Source organism: Myotis yumanensis, unplaced genomic scaffold (genome assembly GCF_028538775.1).
Source record: "Myotis yumanensis isolate MYYU_CA2020_CCGP unplaced genomic scaffold, mMyoYum1.0.hap1 SCAF_14, whole genome shotgun sequence".
Taxonomy (NCBI): Eukaryota; Metazoa; Chordata; class Mammalia; order Chiroptera; family Vespertilionidae; genus Myotis; species Myotis yumanensis.
In genome coordinates this window covers 23,745,210-23,760,485 of record NW_027223765.1, presented here as the reverse complement: position 1 = coordinate 23,760,485, position 15,276 = coordinate 23,745,210, and the positions used below count along the sequence as shown (strand labels likewise).

General features: G+C 34.8%; 1 protein-coding gene across 9 annotated transcripts in view; it reads right to left on the bottom strand.

Moving 5' to 3' along the window:
• ANKRD28 (ankyrin repeat domain 28) overlaps positions 1 to 15,276 on the bottom strand; it is a 139,447-nt gene that overhangs the window by 27,187 nt on the left and 96,984 nt on the right. For 8 of the 9 annotated variants that reach the window (XR_011473679.1, XR_011473680.1, XM_070433359.1 and 5 more), the window contains 8 exons: positions 15,044 to 15,186; positions 12,256 to 12,468; positions 10,449 to 10,527; positions 9,488 to 9,602; positions 8,498 to 8,580; positions 6,458 to 6,521; positions 4,754 to 4,822; positions 2,485 to 2,625 (listed from right to left, as the gene is read on the bottom strand). Coding sequence is in view for 7 of the 9 variants with exons in the window: in XM_070433359.1 (XP_070289460.1) it covers positions 2,485 to 2,625; positions 4,754 to 4,822; positions 6,458 to 6,521; positions 8,498 to 8,580; positions 9,488 to 9,602; positions 10,449 to 10,527; positions 12,256 to 12,468; positions 15,044 to 15,186 (907 nt within the window). In the remaining 2 variants the exon portion in view is untranslated. Of the gene's footprint in view, positions 1 to 2,484; positions 2,626 to 4,753; positions 4,823 to 6,457; positions 6,522 to 8,497; positions 8,581 to 9,483; positions 9,603 to 10,448; positions 10,528 to 12,255; positions 12,469 to 15,043; positions 15,187 to 15,276 lie in introns of those variants that run through there. The other variant, XM_070433364.1, reaches the window with a different exon arrangement.

Sequence of the window (15,276 nt, the reverse complement as noted above, 5' to 3'; positions counted from 1 at the left end):
GGGGTGGGAATCCAACAAAATAACCTCAATTCTATTCATGCTCACATTACAAGTCCATAATTATTCAGTAATAATTTGTCTAATATTGCAATATGACTAAATATAGGAAAAATGTGTAAGCAAATACTTCTTAAAAATTCAAGTTTACAAAAGCACACTGAGGTTATATGAAAACAAATAAGAAGGAATCCTTAAGCAATGTAATTGATTTTCAGTAACTATCATATATATGTATCATATATATATATAACTACTATTAAGGAGTAATTATGAAACCAATTTACATAGTAAATTGACTAGTTCCAAGTTTTCACACACACACACACACACACACACACACACACACACACGAAGCATTCTTTTTTTCTTTTTTTTAAAATATATTTTATTGATTTTTTACAGAGAGAAAGGGAGAGGGATAGAGAGTTAGAAACATCAATGAGAGAGAAACATCGATCAGCTTCCTCCTGCACACTCCCCACTGGGGATGTGCCCGCAACCAAGGTACATACCTTTGACTGGAATCGAACCTGGGACCCTTGAGTCCGCAGGTCAACGTTCTATCCACTGAGCCAAACCGGCTAGGGCCCAGAGCATTCTTTTCATTGCCAATCCTTATTTGTTTAATGCTGAATTGCTTAAAATCCTTTAAATCTTAGAAATTATTTACAGAATCTATAGCTATCACAATTATCCTTAATGGTAGTAAATGTTCATTCTTTTAGGTGAAATTTTAGTATTTATGTACAGCTAAAATTATTGACAAACACTGTGAACTGGGTATCACTATGATTAAAAACCCCAATCTGACTTCTTAATTGACAGGCCTGATGATTCTTGGTGTTCATAAACTGGCTGTAAGGGCACTTCAGGAAGTGCTCCGGGCAGTGTGCAAACTGCACAGTCTTCCTAGGTGCCCAGCTCCAAAGTCAACACTCAGTGCAAAGATGGAGAAAAGATGGGCAGGACTGGAGAGCAGTCTCATTGCCTCACAGGCACAAACACTTCACCTAGGGCATATCTTATCTTTACTCAAGTTCTCTAGATATGAGTGATAAAACGGGAATAGTTCTCCTTACTGAGACCTGAATACAAGACAGTCTATCAGAGGAAAGAACTATTTTAAGATAACTTGCTGATACATGAGTACTAAGATTTATTTAAGGAAAGCAAAACAAGCAGGTAAGTTCATGTTTACTTTCTAAAGTAGGGGGGCATGTGTCAAAGCACTATTTTCAGTGACTAGTTCCAAGTTTTCAGAATTAAATGGTTTGAAACAATTTAACTGTTATACATGCAGTAGTTTCTATCAAAACACATTATTTCTGTAATTTTTTACAGTAACACTACTCGGATGATTGGTCTGTAACAAAACAAAGACTAAGAGTTGATTTATAGTGATAGAATTCCTCCTACTAGCATGGTTTTTAGATCCTAAGTAATTTCATAACTACTTTGTGAGACAAACATTCTTTGTAACAAAGGGAAAAAGTTCTGACACCCAAAATAATTAAATGACTTGTTCCAAATATTTTTGGCTAGAATGTGGTGAAGCAAGGACTAACCTCAGGTCTTCTCTTCATCTAGTGTTCTTTCCATGCTACTAAATGCTTTAGCACAAGGGTGAATGAGTTAGTGATACTTTAACCTGGGTGTTTCTAAAATACTGAACCACAAAATTACTTGACCTTGAAAATCTGGACCTCACTTTTAACTTGCAAATAAGGTGGAAGGGAGAGAGTATCTTTTAATTTATTTTTCCTGATTATAAGTTAAGATATGCTCATTTTATAAAACTCAAAAAATTAAAAAATGAAGACTTCTACAATCTCAATCCTTCCCCTAAAATAAATTATGCATGCAAAATCAGGAGGAATTATTTATGACTAAACAGCTAAGTAATAAACTATAATTACTGTTATAATTTACCTTCATTTAATATATTAGACAAATTAAGTATTCTCATCCCAATTAAGCACATAATTTAAATCAGAGTGTATTAGAAACTATTTCTCCTATTCTTCCCTTACCACCTAAGAACTTCTAACACTTTAAGATCTGAAGGATAGTGGTATTCCAGTCTCACAGCCCAATCTTCTGGTAGCATTGCCCATGTATCTCTTCTCTTCCCCTTCCCCTATGATATACTCAAGGCTACTAGTAGCCTTTGAAAAGTCAGATGAAAAAAAAACATGGAGGTGATATTAAGATGTGTTTTTGGCAGGGGGGAGGAAAGAGACCTTTATCTTTCTTCTATCATCTCAGTCAATAGGAAGGTTATTATTATATTGAAATAGGCAAAAATAACTATAATTAAGGAATAATTATGAAACCAATTTATTTCCCACTCTAGAGACTTAAGGAAAGATAATCAACACCAACAAGTTCAAAAAGGAAATATAAATTTGCAATAAAAATAGCCATGCATTATGGCAAACATTCTACGGGAGCAACGATCCTTCATTCTCACCACATGATACTTACTTGCCATCTGTGTCTGATGTAGCTGCATAGTGCAGGGGTGTGCATCCTCTTTCATCAAGGTCGTTCACACTGGCTCCTGATCCCACAAGAGCAAACAGGCACTGGTAATTGCAGTTGGCAGCAGCATAGTGCAGTGGAGATCTTTTGCGCCCAAGTTAATATAAGAAAAATAAAAGTCAGGGGCATAGAGGAGTAAACAAGAACACAGTGGACGCTTCTTACTCCACTCAGTTACAATACAAGAGAGCCTGAGATTGATTTCTGCCGTAAACTAAGTCTTTTGGAGGGCTGGACAGAAAGCTGAGGAGGAGAAAAGTTAGGCAGCAGAAAACCTCTAAGAATATGAAATTAAAAACACAGTTAAATGATTTCATGGTCTCTGGAAGTTACAATTCCAGTCTTTTGAGTGAATTACAGACAACCTCAGTATTCTGTTCAGAAATTTGGCAACCTTTATTTTAACAAAACTTTCCCTATACTAAAAAATAACTATTAAAGTTATTATTTATTGAGAGTCAGTTCTATTTGATACTAAACTGTGTATTCCCATCATTATATAATTCAATAAAACATTATATAAATTGATGAAAACAATGCTTCATAGTAAGAGGTAGCAGCTTCTGTTCATGTCTCAGTAGAAGAATAAAAGAGAAAATATAGGAGCATTAAAAAGAGTGCTGTTATATCCACTATATGGTAGAGCTACAAAGTAATATCAGATTTTAGAAGCAAAAATTACATAGTTTTGAAGATTGTTCACTATTCAGAAGAGTTAGAGCACTGTTCTAATTTCTAAAGACTGAATATTCATAGCCTATTTCTTTCCAGTTACTGAAATGAAACAGAATGTTACTACATTTAGGAGTCCATGTCTTTGGTTTGCAAAGCTATGATTCCATGACTTTTCATTAAAAAAGAAGAAAAGGGAGGAGGAGAAAACAAAAAATTTAGTCCAATCTTCATGCTATATATTTTTTAAAACATTTACCAAGGGAAAAAACAGTAAAACATTATTTACTGAATAATGATATAGCATAGTAATAGTACTTTAAAAAATGCAATTAACCCTGAATTACTTTCAAACTTCTATTCTCAGAACCTGCTTCTGAAGCTCTATTTGTAATATAGAATGCTTCAAGTGTTATGAATTAACTAATATAGGATGGACTAAAGTGTAATTATAAAAACAAATTCACTATAAAAATTTTGCATTCCAAAGCCAAAATGATTTTTGATTTTGCAGGTGATTAGTTCCTTCCATTAGCAGACTTATGAGAGCCGTCTGTCCCTCAAAGTAATTATAAGATCAGATAGTTTTTTCTTTTCTTACATGCATTTCTAATTCCCTATCATAGTTAATTCTATTTATTTCTGCACTGGCCTAACCACATTTCCTTCTTACACACCCACCCTTTTTTGTCATATACACTTTGATACAATTCTCAAATTCTTCACACACACAATTTTGCTCCTATTGCCACCTCTATTTTTCAAACCAATTTAAACTGCCTTTGATTCTTACTTATATGGTTCTAACACTCTGGCATGGAGGTGGAAAGAGACCTTTATCTTTCTTCTACCACTTCAGTCAATAGGAAGGTTATTATATAGCAGACAACGGTGGTTTTAAGTATTGCCACCACAAATGCTAGCAACAACGAGGCCTGGGCTTGAACCCTGAGAATGAGGATTGGTTGAGTGACTACAAAGGGACTCAGTCATTTCACAGGTGCTTTCCTGTAGGTCCTGCTCAGGGAGTGTTTGTGGATATGCTGGTATGTGTATTTGTGTATGTGGGGAGTTACAGGAGAGGAGAAAGAAAAATTACATATATATTTGCCATTTCCTCCCTCTCTCTAGTGCTCTGTAGCTAACATGGGCATTGCACGCTCTGACAAAAAAGGAATGCCTTGGGGGAAAGGAGAACATACTGAGCTCTAGCTTGTTTCTGGAAGAGACCACAGGGTTTTACATTTCCATGGCTATAATTATGGGAGGAGAAATGATACCAAGAGGTAGAGAAGTGCTTATAACGTAAAGTTATAAAGTGCCAGAAGGCAGCGTGGGGCTGTGGCAGGGGCTTGGGTGGAAGAAGATCCTGGGTAGGAATGAATATTTATAAGTTATCAACTTACTTAAACCTTGCAATGAATCATGATCACAATGCTAAAATGTTCAGTTAATTCTCAGAAGCCAGTTAGAAGGTCAAGCAAGTCACTGAGTAAATAACATTAATTAGGCTCTACAGAAGAACTGTATCACACCTTACCTCCCAAATTTGTCCTTTTTGTTGAAGTCTGCACCAGTATTCAGCAGAAGGTTTAGGCACTCTAAATTTCTATCCAGGAAAAAATAGAGTACTTAATTGTTAATTTAATAATGAAATTGGTAGGTTTAAATATGCATAAAAAACATGTTTTCAAATGAGAGTAAAGTGAATAATATGGCACAATTTATATTTTATGAAGAATAAAAACATTAAAATTCATCTTATCTGAAATTTAAAAAGTTATATACATACATATTGCTCATTGATAGGAAATAACGAATGAATCCTATTGTCACTATTAAAAAGGAAGTTCACATTTGTAAGTGTCTAAAGAGTTTATAAGAGCCTTTAAATAAACTTCAAGCAACATGTTTAGACTTGAACAGTTTAAATTTAAGTGGTTTTAATTCTAAATTGAATTAAAATAGGTTAAAAAAATCAAACCTGAAAACATAGATAATGTCCAAAATTAGCTATACCTTGCTTACTTAGATGCATCCTTAGTTAAAATTATAGGAGAATATGTTACATGCATGGGTATTTCTAAAATTTAATTTTTATAAACCTGAACATCAACTTACTATTTCTATGAAAATTGCAACTGCCAAACAATCAGACATTCATGTTGTCTGTTGTCCCACTCTCTATAGGCAAGTAACATGGATGCTAGGTTTTAGCTGGAAGGTTCTTTGGTGACATTGGAAGAACAAGAGGACCCAGTCACATGTTAACAATCCATCTCTACAACTGAGACTCTCCTAGTGGTAGTCTTGGTTCAACACACTTCGAAATCATCAGTAATTTTTAAGGAATTATTATTGGAAATAAAACTCTTGCAAATGTCTTCCTGAAAAAGTCATCAAGAATTAAACGGCTTATCACAACTTTAGGGTTTAGATTATCAAAAGCATTAGATTAGCATCATGCTTCAGGGACCAAGGGTTTTTATTCCCCCTACAATGTATTGATTTCAGAGAGAGGAAAGAAGAAAGAGGTAGAAACATCAATGATGAAAGAGAATCATTGATTGGCTGCCTCCTGCATGCCCCCGTTCTGGGAATTGAGCCCACAACCCAGGGAATGTGCCCTGACTGGAAGCCGAATTGTGACCTCCTGGTTCACAGATTGACACTCAACCATTGAGCCATACCGGTCAGGCGGGACAAGAGTTTTAGTTGAAGTTTGTTGTTCATTCAAACCAACTGTCTAATTTGCCCTAGTAGTAGTAATTAATACTCAAAACTTAGTCCAAAATCTTCCAATTTCAAATTTTCCATTTCATATATATTCTTCCTGAGTAGAAGCAAGACATAAACAAGCTATTAACATTTCCCCCGCCCCGAAATTATAATTAAAAATTCCTTAACACCTTCTCAAAGAATAGTAGTATTACTTAAAATACTCCCAATGTTTTGATGCTCTTATTGGAAGAAATATATTTTTCATTTACCCAGAAATCACTCTTATAAAAAGCAATAACTTCCTTTTGTAAGTCTGTTCTCTCTCTCCTACTCACAATTTATGACTTAGGTGGATAAAGATTTAAGAAAAGCAATTTCTACTACTCAGGACTTTCTTCTCCCAAACCATTCTTGTTATGTTTTCTATTTTGTGGTAGTCCAGAACTAATAAAGAGAATCAAAGAGAAAAACTGCCATGACCGACGACCTTTTTCTTAAAACAGTAACTGTTTTATTAACATACCCTCCAGCTGCAGCTGCATGGAGACAGGTCCTACCATTATCGTCTGGGGTATCTATGTCAAATCCTACAAGAAAAAAGACATTTTACATGTTATATAATGTTATAGATACATTACTTATATTACAGTATTTTGTCAAGAAATGTCAAGAGCCACACCCCCCCAATCTCAAACAAAACTATGAATTATAGTTACAAAATTATGGAAAATAGATTAACGATATACAATATTACAAAAAAATTACTACTAAAAAACAGGGTTTTAGGATAAGTGCTTGAGTACTTATTTAAAAACTATAGACACCTGAAACTAATATACTATATTGTATGTTGATTGTAATTGAAAAAACACACCAAAACAAATACAAATAAAAACCATAGAATACAATGGAATATTATTCAGCAATAAAGGAAAATAAAGTATTGATAATGCTACAACATGGATGCCCCTTGAGATCAATTTGCTAAGTGAAAGAAATCCGCCACAAAAGAGCACATCTTGGGTGATTCTATTTCTATGAACTGCCCAGAATAGGCAAATTTATAGACAGAAAGTAGATTAGTAGTTGCTTAGGGAGAAAATGGGGATTGAGTGCTAATGGGGCTTTCTTTTAGGAGGAAAATAAAAATATCCTAAAACTGACTGTAGTAAGGGTTATACACCTCAGAGAATATACAAAAAAGACTGCAAACTTTAAGTGAATAAAGTGTACCATATGTGAATTATATCTTAATATGTTTCATTTTTTAAAAAAAGTTACAGGTGCTTTGCTACCTATAAATTTTTACTAACACTGAGAAGAGGTTTTAGAATTCTCTTTCACAGAAAAGTGGGTATGTGAATACTTATGGGGATACTCACACAATTTATTTTTATTTTTAAAAATATATTTTTATTGATATTTAGAGGGACATAAAGATAGAAACAGTGATGAGGGAGGAACATCATCGATCAGCTACCTCCTGCACACCCCTTATTGGGGATCGAGCCCACAACCCAGGCATGTGCCCTGAATGGAAATCAAACCTACGACCTCTTGGTTCCTGTGTCGATGCTCAACCACAGAGCCACACTAGCTGAGCACGCGTGCGCGTGCGCGCGCACACACACACATTTAAAAACTCAAAACAGAATTAACTCACTTAAGAATTATCATTTAAGAAAATCTCAGAAGTGTCTGTCTCCAAATATGCTAATTTTCATGGAAACTTTCCCATAATCCTTCCAGCAATCATGAGTATTAATATATAAAATCTGTTCAACTTTCTTAACCCGAGAAATATAATCAATTAAATTTTATATATTTAGTAATTCTATGAATTTAACAAGGACCACAGTTTTGTAGTAATATTTATAAAAAGCTATTCTGTTTCGTTTCAAACTGACTACGATTGTGGCATTTTAAAATAGTAATTAGATGACATAAATAACTTCACAAACCGAGAGGATATTGTATGATGGAAATTAGCTCTTAAAAAGGAAGCATGCAAATAAAGATATTTTGCTTTTAGACATAACGGGATAATCCCAGAAGATGGTTACCCTTCAATGAACAGAAGCTGCTCTAGAAATACTCCACATCCCATTCCTAACTAACAGAGAGAAGAAAATCACTGGAAAAATAAAACCTTTTCCAGAAATGAAGAGAAAATTGAACCTTAAAATTAAAGGACCCGCCCTAACTGGTTTGGCTCAGTGGACAGAGCGTCGGCCTGTGGACTGAAAGGTCCCAGGTTCGATTCTGGTCAAGGGCATGTACCTTGGTTGCGGGCACATCCCCAGTAGGAGGTGTGCAAGAGGCAGCTGATCAATGTTTCTCTCCCATCGATGTTTCTAACTCTCTATCCCTCTCCCTTCCTTTCTGTAAAAAATCAATAAAATATATATTTTTTTAAAAAAATTAAAGGACACAACATTTTCTAAGAGGGGTTAATACATGATTCACATTTGGAGATATCTGTATGTAATTATCGAAGAACAAAGAAAATGTATTAAAATGGGGGTAGGAGACAAAATAATCAGTTTACAAAAGTCCCACTCACCAGAAGAAAGGAGTTTCCTGCAGCAATCTGAAAAACCACTCAAGGCTGCCAAATGGAGGGGGAACATTCCATGTATGCCACGCCTGAAATAAACCAGACAGTATTTTCATTACAATGCAAGAAAAAGACAATAAATTACTTAAAGTGAAAAGACAGGTTGGTCAAAATCTTAACACCTTGCAGAGCAATTGGCAATAGGTTAAAGGTGGGCATAACTTATTATCCAGCAATTTTCCTCAAAGAGTAAGGTTTTTTTAACCACAGCACTACTGTCATTATAAACTTTGTTGTGTGTGTATGTATGTATGTATGTGTGTTTGTTTGTGTATGGGGGCCATCCTGTGCATGTAGGATGTTCAGCAGTGCCCCTGTGTGCTACCTACACTACACTATATGCCAGGAACATCCTCCTCTCAAAATTATTGCAACCAAAAATATCTATACTAATAAAAGCGTAATATGATAATTAGACTGGACATCTTCCGGACGTCCTTCCGGACAAAGCCACGGTGGCGGGGGCCGAGGCAGGGGCGATCATTCTGGCAGAGGCAGTTAGGGGCCATCAGGTAGGCAGGCGAGCGACTAGGAGCCAGCGAGAAGGATCCCGGGTTGAATAGGGTGCAGGCCAGCCGGGCTGAGGGATCCCCCCACCCTGTGCACAAATTTCATGCACCGAATCTCCAGTATTAAAAATAAACAGACCACACAAATTAAAAGCTCTAATCAAAACTGCATAATCTAGAAAGAACTGGAGTTAAAAAATATTTAAAAATACTCTATGCTGGTTACCAAATGAAACTGTATTACCAAACACTCTATTCTACCACATCGTAAATACAAAAAGGAGAAAAAAAACCCTCTAGCAATTAGTACAATATGTAATTGCTGGAGGCTAAAACCCACATTTCTAACTAAAATATCTAGGAAAATGCAGTTCACTTCCTTCTGTGTTTCTCTGTCACAGCTATCGACGCCTTGGTAAGTACTTACTTTGCAGTGTCAGCACCACTTGTAATAAGAGTGTTGATTAGCAGTTCATGGCCATATCTTGCTGCTATGTGCAAAGGGGTGTTTCCATTTTTATCCTCACAGTCAATTACAGCTCCTGCAATAAAGGACATGCTATCAGACACTAGATTATATAAAGATCAAGACAAATCTATTACATGAAAATCAAGATAAAGTTCTATTCAAGCACACTGATGGATTTAACTAGATTTCATTCATAGTACATTGGTCTAGGCACTGGAGTTACAGATTTTATACTTAAGGGTTCTGGGGTCCAATAAGTTTGGAGACCATTGTTTTAAAGCAAAATTAAACACATTTCTTTAGAACAAGACTTTTCAGAACGTTAATGTGCACACTCTCACATCATCAGGAATACTGCATGCAATGCTTCACAAAGTATTTGATCATGAACCTGTTCCTATTTTTCCTCTGCAAAACCACTAACAGCTGTTATTTTGAGAAACATGTCTTGAAAAACATTGCTTTAAAGCACTGCGCCTAAAAGTTCTTTTTACTTAAAAGTTTAGCTTGCCTAGTATTAATTCAAATGCAAAAGAATACAAGTTCAAAAGTAAATGAAAATTCTAAAAATAGTTCAAAATATTAAAAAGGGGAAAAAAGATATTTGCAACAGAGTTTTGTTTATATATAATATATAATGCAGTGGAAAGGCAGAATTTTCTCTTTAGCAATGTTTTTAAAAAGCCAACATTACTGCTAGAGAAATTAGATTTATAATCCAGGGGAAACAACTAAAAATAAATTTAAGAAATTATGTAAAAAACATATACATGGCATTTTATTTTCTTTATTTGGTTTTCATGAGATCTGACATCAAATATTTAAAAAATAGACTACTATGACAAGTCCTCAATACCATTCATTTTGTGGATGTTTTTACTACATTTAAGAAAAAAAAACAAACAGAAATACTTTTTACCACTCTGGATAATGGTTTGTGATCTGGAGAATCTACCGTGGAGGGCAGTCATGTGCAGTGGGGTTTTCCCATCTTTGCTCTGAAATAATCAAACAAAAAAAAATTAAAATAATTATCCTATCCATAATATGTAATCCTTAGTTTCATTTTTAATATTCTCTTGTATTTTTATTTTGTATAACTATTACTCAAGTGTTAAGTTTAGCTGAAGCTATGGAGGTAAAACAGTTGTTGAAAATTATGAACTAATTTCTTAGCATGTGTATTATAAAGCACAAATTAAAAAAAAAAACAATGCCTACAGTTTATAAAAAGCTCTGCATGGTAGGTACAGTGTAATCTTACTATCATTCCTATCTCATAAGTGGGGAAACTGAAGCACAGGATACTAACCAAGCCATATAATCGGGAGTGGGACACAGCCAGGATGTGCTTCCCACATTTCAAAAATTTCACATTGCTCTAATTCCTTCATTTTAAGAAATATTGAATCCCTCCTCAACCAAGGAAAAGTCAATGTTGTAATTAACCTCAGCCCATAATTCACTTAAAAACTGATATATTATTTTTGTTAGGTATTTTCTCAAATTACTTAAAATAATAAATCAAACTAGATGTGCATGTGTGTATTTAATGTGAAAGTTCTGAAATTAAAAGGAGTTCTAAACATGAAAACAATGCTTGAGTTAGGTAAAGTCTTTTCTTCCCCAAAATTATTTAACAAATCAAAACATATACATGACCACCAAAAAAGGAAAGGAATTGTTTTATAATTCTAATCCTTCACAATATTCAACATACCTTCTGTGTATATATTCAAAACTGAAATGTGGTAAGTGCCAAGTTTACACTAAAACTGTATAATGCAGCCGAAACCGGTTTGGCTCAGTGGATAGAGCGTCGGCCTGCGGACTGAAAGGTCCCAGGTTCGATTCCGGTCAAGGGCATGTACCTGGGTTGCGGGCACATCCCCAGTAGGAGATGTGCAGGAGGCAGCTGGTCGATGTTCCTCTCTCATCGATGTTTCTAACTCTCTATCTCTCTCTCCCTTCCTCTCTGTAAAAAATCAATAAAATATATTAAAAAAAAAAAAAAAAAGAAAAAACTGTATAATGCAGATCTCCTTAAGAAACTCTCATGTCAAAAGGATCTATATAATACCTTCAAAAATAAAGATTAAAAGAAGAAAAAAAACCCATCATGTCATTCATTATAATAATGGAGTATTAGATTTATTTCATAAATACCTATTTAGGTATTTGATTCTTTAATTTTATATTCATATTTTCAAGCAAACAAGCCATCCAATTGGCAACATTGTGAAAAATTTCAAAATAGAAAAGTTGAAAGAGTATTACAGTGAACACCCATACACATACCACTGAGGTTTCAGAGAGGAAGGGAGAGGGAGATGGAAACATCAATGATGACAGAGAACCACTGATCAGCTGCCTCCTGCATGCCCCCTACTAGAGCCCACAACCCAGGCATGTGCCCTGACCAGGAATTGAACCATGACCTCCTGGTATTCGACATTCGACCACTGAGTCACATCAGCCAGGCTGTTTTTTAAACTATAGAATCTGGAACACCATGTAAATGGAATTTCAACTGTTCTAGATTTGACAGAAATGGAAATAGTGTATATATATATTCTTGTGTAAGGCTTCACTCAACATATTTTAAAGATTCATCTATGTTCTTGTATCAGTAATTTGTTACTTTTTGTTGAGGAATGATATGTTACTGATATTGTTTTAAATAGTGAACTCCTAAATACTAGTGTGGATTCCAATTGTATTCCTACCTTCATATTGACGTCAGCCCCATTGCCCACCAGGAGCTCTAAGCACAGCGCTCCATGTGTTGAGGCAGCAGCAAAGTGCAAAGGAGTAAATCCTTTCTCATTCTTCTGATTTACATTAGCACCACTATCTATAAGTTCATTCACTACAACATCTTGTCCATTATAGCAGGCTACATGAAGAGGTGTATTTCCATAGGCATTTGGTTCATTCATCTATTGGGAGAAAACAAAATGTCAATGTTAAAGTAGTGTTTCTAATTATCCTTGTTGTGAGTTATTTTAACAACATTTTGCTTGCAAGCAAATTATTAAAGTGAGAAACAGGGATAAATATACAGATAGGCTTATAATTCTCAACTTCTTTTAAAATAATGAACATTAAAAACAGCATTTTTGTATCAAACAGCATTTTGTACAGAGAATATAATTCACATGTACAATGTCTACTGCATGACAAAACGGAATGATTCCAAGAGAGATATTTTAGTGAGATATAAAAGACTTCCAGGTAAAGGACATTTAGAGAATTAACTCTAAGAATCATGAAAAAATGAACACAAACAGAAAATTCTGAGATATTATTGAATAATGCGCACATGCTTAGCCTTTTCACGTACAGTGACAAAAGTAGTAGGTATCAGAAAATTTTTTAAATGAGTGGCATTTTTTTCTATTTAATATATTTTTACAACTTGGGCTCTAGACATTTTCCAGTCTTACATATTGACATTTTACCAAAATAAATGTGCTCAAAATATGCTCAATACTGAGAAATAATTCATGCAACTCAAGTTATTCTTTTTTCTAATAAATAAAATGGGCAAAAGTCTACATGACTTTTGTGTAGTAAAGAATCTGACCTTTGCCAAAGAAATGTCTGGTCTTTGACCTTGTCTTCTGGGAGGTAATACACAGCATACGCAAAGGAGTGTCCTTGTTTAGGGAGGGAGCTGGCTACACTGGATCTTAAAGTAGTACTGGCGATAGCTGATGAGTCTTAGGGCCCTTTGGTATCATTGGATTTAGAGAATGAAATCAACAATGTGGGCAACTGATAAAATCAATCATCCCCATGTAATGGAAATCCAATAAAAACACTAAAAAGGAAGCTCAGGTGAATCTTTCTTGTTGGCAATACCATGCGCATATTGTCATACACTAATGCTTTGAGAGTAAGGAGTCCTAACTCCATGGGAGAGGCCAATGGAAGCTTTGCATTAAGAATACTCCTGAACTCTGTCCTATGTGTCTCTTCAGATATCTTCATTTGCATCTCTGCTGTATAATAAACCATAACTGTGAGTATAATAGCTTTTACTGAGTTTTTTGAGTGATTCTAGTGAATTAGGAAACCTGAAGGTAGTTTTGGGAAATGCCCAAACTTGTAGTTGGTCAGAAGTAAAGATAGTCTTGTATGGAAATTGTGCCCTCAAACCTTGTAGTTGGCCCCCACTTATCACAACTTTACATGCCATTTTCTTTTCTCAGATACCTGGTAACAGAAATTGGGGGAAGTAAAAATGTAGCATGTGACTTTAGTCAAAGTACTTAGATTTAATCAACAAAAGATAATAGACATGGAATAGATTCTCCCTCAGAGTCTCCAGAACTTTGAGATTAAATCTGTTTAAAGTCACTTACTTTATGGTAATTTGTGAAGGCAGCCGTAGGAAACTAATAAATCATGCAATTGGAGGCCACATGTCACTAAACAGCTCTAAGTCTGACTATTTTAAAGTGTGTACAATGTAATTTTACTCTCAATAAAATAAGCTTTAAAAATTGCATCAGAAAGGAACTTGAACAGAGATCAGAAACAAGGTTGTCTCATTTATCTAGATCAGGAGACTTTTAAAGCATTATGTTACTGTTGAAAATAGAGCTATAGGAACTGTTGAGATGCCTAAAAATGTGTTTAGATTTCTGAGACTTTTCAAGATCCCCACACTTTAGTAATTACTTGCTTGCTTTAGGCAAAGTGCTTCCCACAGTCCTTAAATTAAGTCTACGGAGCTCTATAGTCACCATATATTCTTTGGCCGACCAGAGGCTACTATCTACCTCTTTCTTGTTTGTCTGATCTAAACTGCATTCATCTAGCAGAGACTTCCTTCTCTCCTAATTTGTTGCTCCTAAAATCTATGTTTTAAGAACCAGAGGAGGTTGTCAGAACTGTATTTAAAATTAGAGTAAATATACTCTTGGATAAAAAGTACTCCTGCTTAAAAGGATGGCCTGTGAAAGCTACAGGTATTCTAAGCTATAATTCCAGGATCAAATATATTCAGATAAAGCAGCAATCCTTTCTAACCAAACATTTATGGTTGATGGGCAAGAAACTCTAGTTTTCCTGCCTATCTCTTGCCAATATCCTGTAATGTGAATTGCTACAGTCATTTAAAGGGAATATTAGACTAAGTGGGCAAATAAGACTAACCGTAACCTAGCCACTTAGAAAAAATAATTCATGTAAGTCTGAGCTGCTGGTTTTCATAGCTGAAATGGAACTACAGAGCCTGGAATACGATGGAGAAGTAAAAACTTTTGTCACTCAAACATTCACCTTTGAAATGTATTTTACCTCTTCATCTACTTTGACTAATTACATGTCTTCATCAGATATCAGTGCACTATATATTATGTAAAGGACTATAAGTATATCTGGTTAAAAGACATAAAAATTATTGTATAAAATCATCTTTTAAATCTGAAGTAATTTCTACCAATAGTAAAATCACAAACATATAAAATTCTCCACTCCCTTATAGTGCTCAGTCTATAAACCTACATCAACTCCAAGGTCTAAAAGGTACTTGACTACGCTGATCATTCCACTAGAGGCTGCAGCATGAAGAGGTGTGTAAGACTTCTTATCCTTGCACGTCACTTCAGCTCCATGTGCCACAAGTAATTTTACTACTTCAATGTGACCTGAAAATGTGTTTATGAAGAAAAAATAAATATATCAGCATATGGAAAATATGAATATAATCCTGAACATCTTTAAAGGAAGGTAAAAAT